General features: G+C 41.3%; 1 protein-coding gene across 4 annotated transcripts in view; it reads right to left on the minus strand.

Annotated features, from left to right (window-relative positions):
* Nucleotides 1-311: 311 nt before the first annotated feature.
* The window catches only part of PREX1 (phosphatidylinositol-3,4,5-trisphosphate dependent Rac exchange factor 1), a 232,794-nt gene continuing 217,804 nt past the window's right edge, over nucleotides 312-15,301 (minus strand). For all 4 annotated transcript variants that reach the window (XM_050917249.1, XM_050917248.1, XM_050917247.1 and 1 more), the window contains 10 exons: nucleotides 14,340-14,381; nucleotides 11,610-11,827; nucleotides 10,686-10,785; nucleotides 9,362-9,505; nucleotides 8,475-8,589; nucleotides 7,874-7,940; nucleotides 7,032-7,219; nucleotides 5,623-5,725; nucleotides 4,905-4,972; nucleotides 312-2,614 (listed from right to left, as the gene is read on the minus strand). In XM_050917249.1, the coding sequence (XP_050773206.1) occupies nucleotides 2,572-2,614; nucleotides 4,905-4,972; nucleotides 5,623-5,725; nucleotides 7,032-7,219; nucleotides 7,874-7,940; nucleotides 8,475-8,589; nucleotides 9,362-9,505; nucleotides 10,686-10,785; nucleotides 11,610-11,827; nucleotides 14,340-14,381 (1,088 nt within the window). In that variant the 3' untranslated portion in view covers nucleotides 312-2,571. The remainder of the gene's footprint in view (nucleotides 2,615-4,904; nucleotides 4,973-5,622; nucleotides 5,726-7,031; nucleotides 7,220-7,873; nucleotides 7,941-8,474; nucleotides 8,590-9,361; nucleotides 9,506-10,685; nucleotides 10,786-11,609; nucleotides 11,828-14,339; nucleotides 14,382-15,301) is intronic.

Raw genomic sequence — 15,301 nt, forward strand, 5'->3', positions numbered from 1 at the left:
ATGAGCATAGCCTTCTTACTCCAACTGTGCTCACTTTTTCAGGCCTGGCCTCAAACTTTGCAATTATACAGTCTCAGAACTGCTCTGTCCTATTTTTAATAAGAATTCTGAAGTGAAACCGCATCTGTGGGTGGTACTGCACAAACAGGAAGAACTCGGCACTGCAGAGTCAGTTTGATCAGATATCAAAAACAACTTTTTCAAACACCTTCAACTTTTGACCTTTCATAGCTCTGCAAAGTCCTTAGTTCTTTGTTGTTAAACAGAATGTAAGGGGTAACTTATATAAATAAAATCATATCTTCTTTCACTGTAATATAAACCAACTTTTAATAATAAAATGTTCTAGCATGTATTTAATGAGAATAACACATACATTTTAATGTAAAACAGTGCACAGTGTAAATGCCCGTTGATCATCTTCTATGCGCCTTCAATGTTTGTATGAACTGCATAAATGTAGGTCAGGATCCTCAACTGGCAGTGTAAATCAGATCCACTGAAGTCAACAAAACTATGCTGATTTACCCCAGGAGAGGATACTAGTCCCTATGTTTTTATTTCATGGGTGTTTGAACAGTTTTTCTTTACATATCATTACAGTTAGTTTTAAGTTAGGGGATTTTTCAAGAAAGACCATTCTTTTCAACAGCAAATGGCAAGATTAAGTCTTCCAAGACTATGAAGAAGCACAGACTGCTTTGAAACAATGTTCTGCTGATCTGACTGCAGTGCAATGGATTCTATAGTAACTGATGCCTGTGTCTGAGATGTAACAGGAGACTGACTCACACAAGCCTCAGCTGTAGACTGAGGTGGGTCAGACGAAATATTTAAAAGTAAATAAAACAAACAAAAGTGTATTCTTCCCTCCCAAAAAAATCAGTCTGAGAATGAAAGAAACAAAAATGTTAAAAATATTTAATAATTCAGGAAGCCAACACAACCCCTCAAAACTTGTAGTAAGTTATTTTGTGCTAGTTGAAGAAATCAAATTAAAAAAACCTTTGCAGGCAAGTGGGAATAGATGATTTTTAACTTAATATTTGGGATGGATTGGATTGTTAACCAAATAAAACTGGTGTTCATTAATACCCTGTTCAGCAAAAACAAAACAAAACAACAACCCCCCCAAAAAAAAGAAAAAAAAAGAAAACCTTAATTCTCTAGAACGTCCATCACGCCAAACAGTTCCTGAAGTCTCCCAACAATGAATTGTTTTAAAAGAGACTATGGCTTTTCTATGGTGAAAGAGAATAATGTTAGGTTCCCCCACTGCTGTGGAATTTTGTTAGATATAGGTGAATCATCATTAAGGCACTCACTCCAAAAGAACATTATTTCTGGCCTGAGACTGCTGACATTCTCAATGAGTATCAGCCAGTAATTTGGAGACAATTACTGCACTAATGCTAATACTGATAGAATGGAGAACAATTTTGAAATAGGAAAAAAATAAAGTACATTATATACATGATTCCTTTTTCTTTTAACTTAAAAGCCTTCCTAATACATTTTAATAACTGTATTAAAGACTACTTAAATACCGAAATATTTTAAATAATGTAGAATTGTTTCCAGTAAACTGGGATTAGCTGTGTAATTGCCAGCATATTGGTCCCATTTTAAACAATATAATTTTTATTTAAATCTTGTATATATAATAACATGATCCAAAACAGATACTCCACTCCACATAAATAACTATAGTTCTTCTGACCTGGTTTTTAAAACTACATCTGTTCAAATAATCAGAGTATAGGACTGCAATTTATTTTCTTTGTAATTTCTCCTAAAAAATTCTTCATTGCCAAACTCTCCGGTAAAATATTATTGTATTTCCAGAATACATTATAGACCATTAGTAAAAAATGTTAATCCCAAACCTGAACGCTACAATAAGTAAGAGGAAGTAATGGTAAGTATTATGGAATGCATACTCTGCAGCATACAGAGATTGGTTCTCAGTGGGCTGAAGAGGAAAATGACTCTAGAAGAAATACTTTATATTCATATGGAAATAAACCAGAAACTTGAGCTACTCATTGTTCAAAAGTGCAGGTCAGTATGTTAAATCAGTGGTATTTCTGATGCTGTTACTCAAGACCGCTGACCAAAATTATGCTGGCAATGAAATGGATGCCAGATACATATTGGGAGAGTAGATGTGCTTCATCTTGCTTTTGCTTTACAGATCCATAAGTTGAAGGCCACAACTTTCAGCCAGTAGCACAGCTGAGTCATTAGTAAAGCTGCAGTTTCTTGACATGGATTTGCTGTTCCTTCTGGGCATTCTGGCAGAAGGCAGTTTGTTTGTCTCAGCTCAAGGGTGTTCATGGTTAGAGAACTTCTCCAATAAGCCAAGGAACCATAAGAATCTTTGCCCATATACTGTAGGAGTTCTCAGCAGGTGAGCATCGCAGATTCAGCTCTTACTAAACACGAGACATCAGCACCATATCCTCCCGTCTCCATTTAACACCACCAGTGTCAGTTGACATGGGTCCTCGGGCAGGGTTGCTCTCAGCGGAACACTTTATTGACTCCATAACATGGGTGTCTCTTTCATTTTTATAAATCCCCATCTAAAGGTGGCTGACACAGCCTGTAGAGTCTATAAGGGAGGATTAAAATTTGGTGTTACATGGCATAATGATAATAAAAAGCTGTTAGAATTAGCATATGACATTCAGCTTTTTATCACTCTAAAACGTACTCATTCATAGTGTGACAGGAAAAATTCAGCTAGTTGTGATTAATCATTTTGTAAACTAAATGTGCCATTAGAGAATTGCTAATTAAAACATAGAGGTGTTATCTTAAAAAATGACTTTTATTTTTTGAGACCTGACTCCACCCCTGTGCAACCCAAGTCAGATTTAGGCCTTTAGCAGTTGGCAAGCCACAAATTATTATTTTTACTAAGTTTTTTATTATATGGCCTGGACATTTTTAACGGAGACAAGTCTCATTCCACTGCGATGCCAATCAATGTACTTGTCAATATGGTTGATTTACCCTTGTTTACAGAGACATTTAAAAATCCCAGAAATTGGTGATAGACAAAATGCTGAAAGTGGGGATTTTTCCATCTCCCAATTGCATGATGGTTCTCTGTAGTTTATTTTCCAGGGATTTGGCCAGTTTAAGTTTAAATAACTCAAATGATGGGGCCTTCTATAACTTCCCTTCCAAGATTATTCCACAGTCTAACAGGCCTCACTGCTAGGAAATGTTTCCTGATACTTAGCCCAAATTCAGTTTACCTGAAATTAATTTACTTTTGCTCATTTTCATTCCATTTAATCTTATGCACATCACACTGATGAAACCAAATAGGAACCTGAGTCTCTAGGCTTTTCAAATATGATTCCTAAAATGAAAGGCTCTTTAAAACCCTAAAATCAAATATGAGGCTTTTCTCGCCTTCACTCTACTTTGTAAATCACAACCTACAGCTCCAGTGTTATATATCCTGAATTACTTCAAACACATTACACCTTTAGGATCATAAAAATGGATCTTAGTTAATGAATATTCATTAAAAGGGGGAAATGTCACTGCTGCTGGAATTGCGATGCTTGACATTTGGGATATGGCACAGAGTCACATGTAGGCAGTGCATATTCATCCTTTATTGAGCTGGCACAAGAGTGGGTGAATGTAGTAGAACCAAAATATTGTTCCTTGTGAAAGGTCTCTGAGAAAGCAAAACCAGGCCAAATTGTGTTACAGACAACTTCACCTCATCCACCAACTACTGTTTTCATACCACATGCTTGAAATAATTTTCTACAAGCACCTAAAGGGTGCAATTGCCACTGAAGGTGGGAAATTATTTAGGGCAGTCCAATGGGGTATAACTAAGAGAAACTGGATGAAAAGGAAAAATTGACACTGAAATATACTATGGTCTAAGTCTCATCTCATAGGACTTTCAAAAGTGGATCAGATGAAACATTATAATAGAATAAACCTGCACTGTCCAGGAGAGATGCTGTATACCTAAATAATCTTTTCCACTGCTCATTTTAAGGGCCAGAGCTGACTTGCCTTACTCAAATGAATCCCATTAACTTCCATAGGAGCAGATGACTTCCATGGGGTACTTGCATAGCTGAGCAGGATTTGGCCCTAGCATTCTATAAATGTTCAATGAAGCTATAAAGGAACCCTATTCTCTCCTCTGGGTCTGTTTGGGAGGAGGATGGGGAGGACAGAGAGAGGGGAAATAGGTTAAAAAAGATCTCTCTCAGAAATAAAGATAGTAAAAACCACCTGAAATTATGTCCTTCGGGGAGACACAATGAGTATCTTCAGCTCCTATTGGAGTCAGTGGGATTTGCAGGTGTATAGCCCCTCTCAAGATTTGACCCTCAGACAACAACAGAATGGCTATAACTTTGGACAATTGATTCTTCTAGGAATTGCATCACCATAAATTCACTCTGATCTGAGCTGCTTGCTCTTAAACCCACTCTGCAGTAAATCATGAGACACACAGGCTATTCCAGACACTTCATGGGGCTCTCTGGCCAAAGTATTAGCTCATGAATTATCTTTGCATAGTTGCAGTCAGAGCTGCCATTCAAGAATTTCTGCTCCTCAGCATTCCACAGATAACTGACAGCCACTGAGCTTTAGCAATTCATTGCCCTTGTCAAAAAACCCAGCAGTGATGTTTTATTTAGACAACACAGGAGGCCTACAAGTTAATGGTGAGTGACAGAGGATCTGAAACAAAGCTTTTTTAAATACTGGTGCACTTGGGTTTAGTATAGTGATGGCTGGGATAGTTCCAGGTATTGCTGCTGAAGAGCTTCTCAATTTGAGAAGGAAATGTCACAGCTGGGTGCAAAGATGCAACACAAATATTCAGATAACACATACTGTACATAACCTACCGGGGTGCAGACTGTGGCATCTGATCCATCACTTTGAGATTTTTAGCAGAGATTTCAACCCTTGGTCCCTAAGGAAACATAGAACTTATGGCATTGATAATATCAATAAAACATCTGACCCTTAAGGGAAAATATTGTAACAGGAGTCTGATTTCTATCTGACAATCCATTAACTACTTTTAGTAGCTCTGGAATCCACTGGGTAGGTACATCAGCCATCTGCATTTCCTTAAGATGACAGAAGTCCTAAAGCACTTTACAAGCACTGTGGTCTAACACTAGGAGATTGCCACCATATAATGTTGTATGCATGAGAACACTTTATGGAATATACAGGATGTATATAAGTATACTATATGGCCTACATTTTCAAAGACCAGCCTCTTTTTCTTTCGTACATGTTTGTACACATATTTTACAAGGGCATAAGCCTGCACATTCTGTACATTTTTTGAACATCTGTGCACACGCTTTAAATAATGTAATCCTATGTATGCACTTTAAATAGCCTAATGTCCACACATGCAAATGTTAGACTTTGTTCCTGCAAGGTATGCATGCAGTTGTACAAATTTTACTGTGTCTGGATGTAAGTGTGTATATGCACAACACACATCTCCACAGAGAAATTAACTGGTATCTCCACAAAGAGATTAAGATAATGGCATGCAGGTGATCCAGCTAAGGAAGTAGTAATAGAAAAAACCTAAATACTCACTTGCTTTCTCATGATGTCTGTAGCCTGCATGATACATTTGGGTAAAAGTCCATGACTTCGAGCCAGTATGGCTGCTTGTTCCAGGGACACACTCAATGTACTTCTGGACATGGGTACATATGGGAATGATAAATCCACAAACCATTTTTTAAAATTACTTATAACTTTTAACAAAGTCTTGCGTTACGACTTTTAACAAAGCTACTTAGCTAGTAACTGCAAATTAACATGGCCACTGCACCATTTTTTATGTTTACTTTCTGGTTTCCTATCTAAAAATATATAACCAGTTATAAGAACAGGAGTACTTGTGGCACCTTAGAGACTAATAAATTTATTTGAGAATAAACTTTCGTGGGCTACAGCCCACTTCATCAGATGCATAGAATGGAATATATAGTAAGGAGCTATATATACATACAGAACATGAAAAGGTGGAAGTAGCCATATCAACTCTAAGAGGCTAATTAATTAAGATGAGCTATTATCAGCAGGAGAAAAAAAAAAACTTTTGTCGTGATAATCAAGATGGCCCATTTCGGACAGTTGACAAGAGGTGTGAGGATACTATCACTATGTGAGGATTATCACAACAAAAGTGTTTTCTCTCCTGCTGATAATAGCTCATCTTAATTAATTAGCCTCTTAGAGTTGATATGGCTACTGCCACCTTTTCATGTTCTGTATGTATATATAGCTCCTTACTATAGGTTCCATTCTATGCATCTGAAGAAGTGGGATGTAGCCCACAAAAGTTTATGAACAAATAAATTTGTTAGTCTCTAAGGTGCCACAAGTACTCCTGTTCTTTTTGTGGCTATAGACTAACACGGCTCCTACTCTACAAGCATTTATGCAGCCCAGCTCAGTGACACCTCTCCTACACCACGTAAGCTCATGAAGTTACGCTGTTGTGATTTCAGATGGTGTTATCACATGGCGGTGTCTCATTGTTGGTGGTTCATGTAAGTGTCTTCCATGAGCTAAAAATCTTCTGAAAATGAGTTATTGTTTACATTGAAATTTTGGGTCATTTAATAAAATGGTTTTATTAGCGTCTACAAAAAAAGATTTTAATACCATTTATTAGAGGAGGTCACCTCTGTGATTGAAAACTGTGTTGACTGAAAGACATATGCTCTGTGCCCACCTAGCAAGGGTTATTAGTAGTTGCATTGGGACATAGAGTCTCAACCACTGTACAGCAGTGCTAGAAGTCACAGCAGTGCTTGATGTCACAACCCATCCTAAAATAAAACTTGCCAACAGAAGGGCTTTGTTCATTCTCATTCTTAGGGGGCCCCTCTCTCTCTAGCAGTATGTAACTAGCTCAGATGTGTTACTAACTTTTCTTCTGTATAAGAATCTAAGCAACACAACGGTACCACGGACGGTTTCTTAAATCTCACCTCTGCATCCCAGTGCCACACATGGCAATCTGACAGGCTCCAAGGCGGTAACAGAGCTCTGAGGATATAGGCAGCAGCCCAGCTCCTGGTGTGTTACTACTAGAGTATCCCGACTGGGTGGGTTTTGTATTAATAAAGGACTTCATCAGTCTGCACAGCTCATCCATTGCATTAATGGGGCGAATAAGCTACACAGGAACAGTGAACACATGCATCAGTGGCATATTTACTCCTTCATTTATATAGACTCTTATAAGAACTTTTTTCCTGTGTCTAATACTCTACGGTAACAGCTCCTTGGTAGATCTAAAGTAACAACTATTCACAGTAGATATGATTTTCAGCACAAAAAGTGAGGACTTGACAAGGGTTTGAGACAGTCTGTTGCAAGTGAACACAAATCGTATCAATCTACTTTCCAGTACATGTTAATAACTGCACTGATTGGAGTCCCTGAATCGTCTCCACTATAATAAAAATACCTGAATCTCTGTATGCTTCTACAGCATGCACAAACATTCACACGAAGCATCTGCCTCAAATACAGACCGTGTTGATTACTGAATTGAGCTTTAGGTGAGGGCTTGGGAGATGTTGCTTTTATTGTACTGTAAGTTGTGAACAAACTTCTCAAAAAATTAGACAAGTGATCATTTCTAAACTGATTGCAGGCATCACATTTCTGAGTGCCTGAACTCTAACTGAGCCTCAGACAGGCTGATTCAAGACCTTGGGGCAGGGATTGTATTTTTGTTCTGTGTTTGTATCACACCTAGTGCTAGAGAGTCCTGGGCCATGACTAGGGCTGTAAGGTGCTGCCACAATATAAATAATAATAATACCTGGTCAATCTTCACTGCTGTTGTATTGGAATCAGTAGGCAAGTTGGATCTCTCAAGGTAAAATGTCCTGCAATTAGGAATTAAGAATTGGATTAGTTGGTGAGCATCTCACTTCACTAACTACTGCATAACATCTCAGATGGATATGAAAGGAAAGTCCTGTGGTCCAAGATGGTGTATTTTTTTACTGAAGCACTTGAATTGTTTCTTTCTATAGTGATTGAAGATTAACAAAAAGTCTTTTTAGTTTAACTTTAGCTCCGATCAAAAATCTGAAGTCCAATTTAGATGGAAATTGCTTCTGACACATTCATATATTCCAGGAGGAGTTTATAATTAAGGCTATTTTTTGCTAAATAATTTAAGAGGTTTTCAATACACTAAAGATTAAAAAAAAAGCTTCTGATTAAAAAACAGTATGTGAAACTTAATTGGAATATATTTTTTCCTAGAGATCTCCTTTCCATATCACTGGCTTCTCCAAAGCATCACTGTGTACAAGACACAAAACCATCTGGAAAGAAGAATCTGTCTGTGAAGGGTCCTGAACAAACAGCACCCTTTCCTTTTTTATTGGGGGATGGGAGGAGAGGCACATTACCTGAGTTTACGGTAATATTGCTGCACTTTTTCAAGGGAGACTCCATTAATCTGTTGGGGGAGTTCTTCTAGAGATGAGTCACCTGGCTGGGGTTGGCTATCTGGGCTTTCAAGAGCTAGAAGGAGACAAGATTTTTAATAACTATATTACTCTGGCTATCATTTTTTTCATTTGATTGTCTCTCTAGTTCATCCCCCTACTAGGGAGCTGCCAAAACATGTCAAAGACCAACCATGTGAAAAATAGGATGAAGTAAATTTATTTCGCTCAGTGGGGATGTCTTCTGTGAACCACAGTTTTCATTATGACACCTCAAAGAGCAAGGGCTACTATGGTACCAGATCACTGGAATATGGTCATAGTGTTATTGCACTGAAGGAAGTATCCTATGCCATATGTCGCAATGCAGGACAGTGGTTTAGCTGGTCTACATGAGGTCTCTTGATGTTTGGCCCAGATGATTCTACGAATACACAAATATGTGTGCACAGAAAATGCATACTTTAGAAATCCCAATCTGTGGCATAGGAACATGGACATTTTCAGACTGGATCAGACCCATGGTCTGTCTAGTCCAATATCCTGTCTCTGATTAGATGCTTCAGAGGAAGGTGCAAGAAACCCCACAGCAGGCATCTCTGGGGATAATCTGCTCCCCATGAACATCTCAACCTAACAGTCTTACAGCATATTAACCTCCCAACCCAGTATATCAGATTGTCATTCTGGGGAGGTCAATTTTTGCCTCTTAAAATATTTTCAATGGAGTTGTCAGTTTTGTTTCAATAACAAATTTATGGTCATTCCTTAATAATGAACCTTAAAATGTTTAGCAACTAATTAGATTCACATCACTTGTTTTTCTTGGTCAAGAGTTTTGTGGGCACCTTTTGTAAAGAGCACTGTGTGCAGCTTCAAGCTTCCCCCATTCTGAAAGCGAGATGGCAGTTTGGAGAAGTAGTAGCTGTCAAGGTAAAAGATAATCTTCAAGGCCTGCCGACTTCCTTCAATGTGGTAGAAGATGTGAGTATCTGGCGAAACAAAGATAAAGACATTTGTGTTTTTCTGAAACAGCAGTGAGAGACTAGCAGTGTCTGCGCATGTCAGTCCATTTAATGACATCTCGTTACTGACATGTTAGAAGTGAGGAAAACGCTATGCTCAGAAGAAGCATGTTGTTTACAAGATATGCCATCAATTAACATGATGTTTGATACCATCATGCTGATTGCTTTGCTTGTACGTAAGATCCCTTTCCTCCACTGTGTGTCTTTCTTTTCTATCAGATTTCTAAACATTTTGGAGCAGGGACTGTCTACTTCTCTGTATTTGTACAGCACCTGGCACAACAGAGCCCTGTTCTTAGCTTGTCCTTAGGCACTAGTGCAGTAAACATGGTTAATAATAATAATAATATAATAACATCTGTTATGTGAGCTTGTACTGGATAAACATGGCAGGAGTGTGTGTCCCTTCACTTGCCGAAAGGCTAGTGAATAATAAACATCTGTCTGGAACTGCTCACCCCAGCTGTCATGTCTCTGCACTTGCTGGGCAAGAAACACAGGAAGGCTCAGTGGTTCCCAGCTGTAGAGATTTTACAAGTGGCATCATTAGATGCTTCAGAGGATGCAGTGAGGCTGACGCTACTAGCCCTACTCTTTTGCAGTCAATTAACAGGTCTGGAGGCAAGGTCCTCAGCAATTACTTGCAGTTATGATTATAATTTCTGTTACGCTTTAGCCACTAGAGTTCACAGAGAGACTAATACTTACTATTCCAAATGACAGCCGTAGGATAAGGGGCTAAGCAGATATTCCAAAATGGATAGTCAGTCTGATAAAAGATAGCAAGGGATACTCATCTCACTAAGTTTCTCCTCCTTGCTCATATGAGGCAAGTCCAAGCAGTAGTCCTGGCTATGAAGAAAGCTGATTGGCTATGATCCTGTCCTACCTGGTCCAGAAAACAGGGCAAGCTGATGCGAGTTATCATTTTAGGGCCCAATCACGCAATATAACCTTGGGTGTGGTGCTGCGTGACTTTAACTCCCATTACATTCTGTGGAAGTTGTGGGAATGTGGCACTTCACATGAGATGCTCAGCACTTTTCAGGATTGAGCACTTCTGAAGGATTTAATATCATGGAGTAAATTGACCAGGAATACAGACAAGAAAGAAGAGTTCATAGAAAAACCTAAAAAATCTCACTTGCTACGAGACTTTCGTCCAGCTGCTTGAAATAAAAGGCAACCTTGTCCAGCTCAGACAGAGTGACTGAGATGTCTTCTAGCATGATGCGCTCTTCCTTCTGTGGTGGAGAGAAACAAACACGAATGGGTAATCTATCCAAAGGGAGAGTGGGCATAAATGTGTCTCACTCCACAGTTCTTGTTTTTGTCAGACCTGATTTCCCTTCATAGTTTCACACTCATTTTCCTTCTAAAATTATTATTTTTGCTTAGATCCTGCCGAAGTTGGTCGCATTTGCCTGAGAGCTTCCTACTCAACACAGGCCAGTGGATTTTACGAGTCCTGCTCTTCTCATACTAGATGTGGTGCCTCCAGGTCAGGCTTGGAGCACATAGCTAGGGCAGCATGAGAGAAAGCTTTCAAAACCGCTGCCTGTGTTGAACCTGGGTAGTGACTTCAGTCAGCACATGGAGAAGGACCAGATTTGCAGTTTGCTCTGAGCTCTGGGAACACAATGAACCATTTTTGACTGCTTGTTAAAATTCATTTTCTCACCAGCAGAGGGCAGGTCACACACACTTTCCTAGCAACTGGGAAATTAGTCCACAGTAAAGAAGGCAGCATTACTCCAGAAAAAGAAACCTCTCTGGCAAAATACCAACCTGCCCCTTCTCTGTGGGGCAGGCTGTCTATTATCTTTCAATAGTGAAATGTGTTCACCTGGTCCAGGCCAGTAGTTTGGCATTTGTGGGGATCAGTGTGTGATGGGTAGGCTGTTAGGATGAGAATAACAGAGGGTTCCTTGAAGGGGTAGGAGTTTCCCCATAGATAAAGTCAGAGGCTCTGGCCAGGAGGTAAGTAGGAGGAAAGTGTCCAGGTGACCTTGAAGAGATCAGGATTCACTGTGGAGCTGTGAAACCCATTCTTTAGCATCTCTCTTACCACACTGGGGGACAGCAGGGACTGGTAGTGAAGTAAAACCCCAGTGGCTGCTATCTGCTCCAGCCATTTCCTGCTGGCATCCCTGCTGCTCTCTTCATACTCCCCGTTGTTGTTGTATCTGTAGTTGAGAGCAGCCAGCAACTGCTCCGAGAAAGTGCAAATAGCAGCCACGAGGGACTGGCAGAAAATGACATCTCGTCTCAACTGCAGCTCAGTATCTGCCAGAGAGAAGGGAAGAGAGTCACAAAGGAGTCAGAGGGAGTTTGTCTGAGATGGAATGGAAGGCAGTCTCTGTATGACCTTTTGATTTGAGCTGTCACCTTGCACTGGCTCCTGCTATCTGTTCCCTATTGGGAGAGGCTGGGGGTGAGAAAGACAGAGGATTTTCCAGCCCAGTCTTCCTTTTGTTTTCCCCCATACAGATGCCCTGTGCCTACTTGTCCATTTGTCTGGATGCCAAGGGCTAGATGAGGCTCCCCTGTGTCATCAGTGCCAGACCTGGCCTGATCCCCTTCACTGACAACTGTATTCATGAAACACGGTCTCCACTATTAGAGGTGCCACTTCCCCCACCTCCCTCATTATGAAGGTTTCCCATACATGGCATCCATTAATGGTACCACCAGGTTCATGTTTGTCTGGGGGAATCTCCACAGTGTTTACTGTGCTTCCACTGAGTATGCTGGCCAAATAAACTGTCACACTTCAGGGGATTGCAGATTGTACAAAGAATATGCAAAGGGCAGAAAAGGGAAGCACATGAATAAATGAAGAGTGGCTTCCTAGGCACCTTGGGTTTTTCCTGATATGCAGTAGGTAGGTTATAGCAGCCTCTCTTGTTCCCAAGAGAGTGTTTTCTACAGAACGAAGCTGAATACATCACATGGAGGCTTTGATGATACAGATTATTTTTATAAAGCACTGAATGCAACAATGAAAGAACTAAGACAAGCAAGACCAAGGGCCAGATCCTCAGCACAGGGCAAAGAGGGCTCAAAGCTGCTCTATAGACAATGGACTCCCTAGATGATGTAAAGGTGGCACAGCCAGCTCTACACGTTCTCTGTAGGTTGTTCCATAAAGGGCTGAGGAGGAAGGATAGGATGGGGCGGGGCCAAAACCATTACAGCTCTATTTACACCAGGGTCGGTTTGGACCCCAGCCAGCCCCAGGATTGGGGGAAGCAAAAAGGTGGCTTAGAGCCACCTTTGCCTCCCACCCTCACTTAGTGCAGCTGAGAATCAAGCCCCAGATTTTCAGCCATCCTTAAAAATGATCCAGCAAATGATGAGGACATATTATTTGTTATTATGTATTGCCTTTTTTTACAGATACAAAATATGGCTATTTACGTGTGCAAATGAAGTAACTGTACAAATAGGGAGAGAGAGTTATCTGATTTGCCAGTGTGTGTTTTTTCCCCTTGTAATGATGATGCCTGGAATGTATGCTGGTACAAATTTAGGGTACGTCTACACTGCAATGTAAATCCAAAGTTCAGATTCAGACTCAAAGCCACACACACACACACACACACACACACACACACACACACACACACACACACACACACACACCTCTCTCTTCCATCTACTCACAAATCGCACTGACCAAGAGCTCAGGCCAGGCTCCCAGGACACTATGGGTGTGGAAGGTCCGAGTCTGAGTCAAGTCAGGTCCCAGAGTTTGCAGGGTGTACACAGCCCTCACTGGATACGTGCTCTGGGAATCTACCAAAAGTGTCCCCCAGTCCCAAGGGTTGACTATTTTGTCCTCTGGACAGTCAAGTTTGCTGGACAATCAAGTTTTCCGATACTACAAAGAGCTAGAGTGGTCCCATTTTGGGAGGGCGCAAGGAAGTCTGGGATATGGGCGGTTGGACTCAAGACTGTATAATGCAGTGTAGATGCTGGGGCCCATGTTTCAATGGGTGCTAACCTAGGTTACAAATGAGTTAGACACTCAAGCGCTAGGTTAACAAACTCAGAGTTTGCTACCTCAGCAGCTTCTAACCCTGGGCTTACACTGCTGTGGTCTTAGCCTGCTCCTATTAAAATCAATAACAAAACTCCCATTGGCTTCAGTAAGGCAGGATCAAGCCCTTAGGACTTTGCTATGTAAGTTTGGCTCTTGTTAACACTAAAGGGGCTTATATAGGTGCACTGAGGAAATAATGAGCTGGTTAAAGGGGAAATGCACATCCTAAAATTATACACAAGGCAAAACCCAAACTCCTTATCTTGGTAGCCTGCTTGAAAAGAATGACAGGCCCACAACCTCATAATGAATTGTGCAATAGCTTCTCATTTTTTTTGCTGCATGTCTCCACCACATCAAGAAATGGTGGAGGCCAACTGGGAACGAGGCTTACACAAAGGGAAGAAGATGAAGAAAGGGCAAAGGGACACGGTGCTTGATGACATTTCCAACATGCCTGGTGATACAGGACCATAAAGTGAGCAACCCCAAGACTAAGCAAGACTGAGCAAAAAGGAAGTAGGAAAGAGCTGCCCAGCATGAGCAAAAGAAATGGCATAATGTCATCAATAGCATGGTTGAACCAGATTTGCAAGCACACTACTAGCTGGATAATGTATTGTGATCTCTGTGACTGGACAGAGCGATTCAAACATACGCAGGCATGTACACATGCCAGCTAAACTACACACTTTAGGACATCTACCAGCATGGCAAAGTTTTCCGCCAATACCCCAAACCAGAAGCCCTTACCTGTGCATTTTAGCAAGGCCAGAAGCAGTTGATTCTTCCCATCTAGAAGAGAAGAGAAAAGAGAAGGAAGGTCCTGATAAACATGATGCAAAGGTGGATTTGATTGTACCCTGCTGACACCTCTCTCCATCTCTATTTAATCTTGAGTTATTCCTCGCTATAAATGTTTGATTAAGCAGGGAGCAAGGCATAAATCAGGCCCCTTGATAGATTAAATGCTCCATCGACTACCATGAATTATTGGGAACAAATTGCACATGTGGAGGAATCCCTACAGAGGTGATCTCAGTGCTGGGCCTTGCACTTGAGAGTAGACATCACTAGACTCAGTCATCCTACTTGAATCCTACTGATGCTTTTTAAGCAAGGTGTTTTGTAAATGTAATGGTTCAGGGAGTTACAGGGACTGATTACATCCATCTCCTTTGCTCACCTCCTTTCAGAATCTGCCTAGTCTTTTTTCTATTTCATTTTCTTTAAGTGTTTTTTAAAATTACACCAGCAAGCAAGTCACTCTGACCCAATTCAGTCCCTATAGACCAGGGCCGCCCAGAGGGGGGGACAAGAGGGGCAGTTTGCCCCAGGCCCTGGGCTCCGCAGGGGCCCCCACAAGAGTTTTTCGGGGCCCCTGGAGCGGGGTCCTTCACTTGCTCCAGGGGGCCCGGAAAACTCTTGCGGGGCCGGGCCCCAGAGCTTCTTCCGCTCCCGGTTTTTGCCGGCGGGGGGGTCCTTCTGCTCCGAGGGGGAAGGACCCCCCGCCAGCGAATTACTGCCGAAGCGGGACCTGCCGCTGAAGTGCAACCTAGTCTTTGGCAGTAATTCAGCGGTGGGCCCTTCCATTCCAGGACCCGCCGCCGAAGTGCCCCGAAGACCCGCGGCAGGGGTCCCCCGCCACTGAATTACTGCCGAAAAGCGGGCTGCACTTCGGCGGTGGGTCCCAGAATGGAAGGGCCCCCCGCCGC

The sequence above is a fragment of the Gopherus flavomarginatus genome, chromosome 11 (genome assembly GCF_025201925.1).
Source record: "Gopherus flavomarginatus isolate rGopFla2 chromosome 11, rGopFla2.mat.asm, whole genome shotgun sequence".
NCBI classification, from domain to species: domain Eukaryota; kingdom Metazoa; phylum Chordata; order Testudines; family Testudinidae; genus Gopherus; species Gopherus flavomarginatus.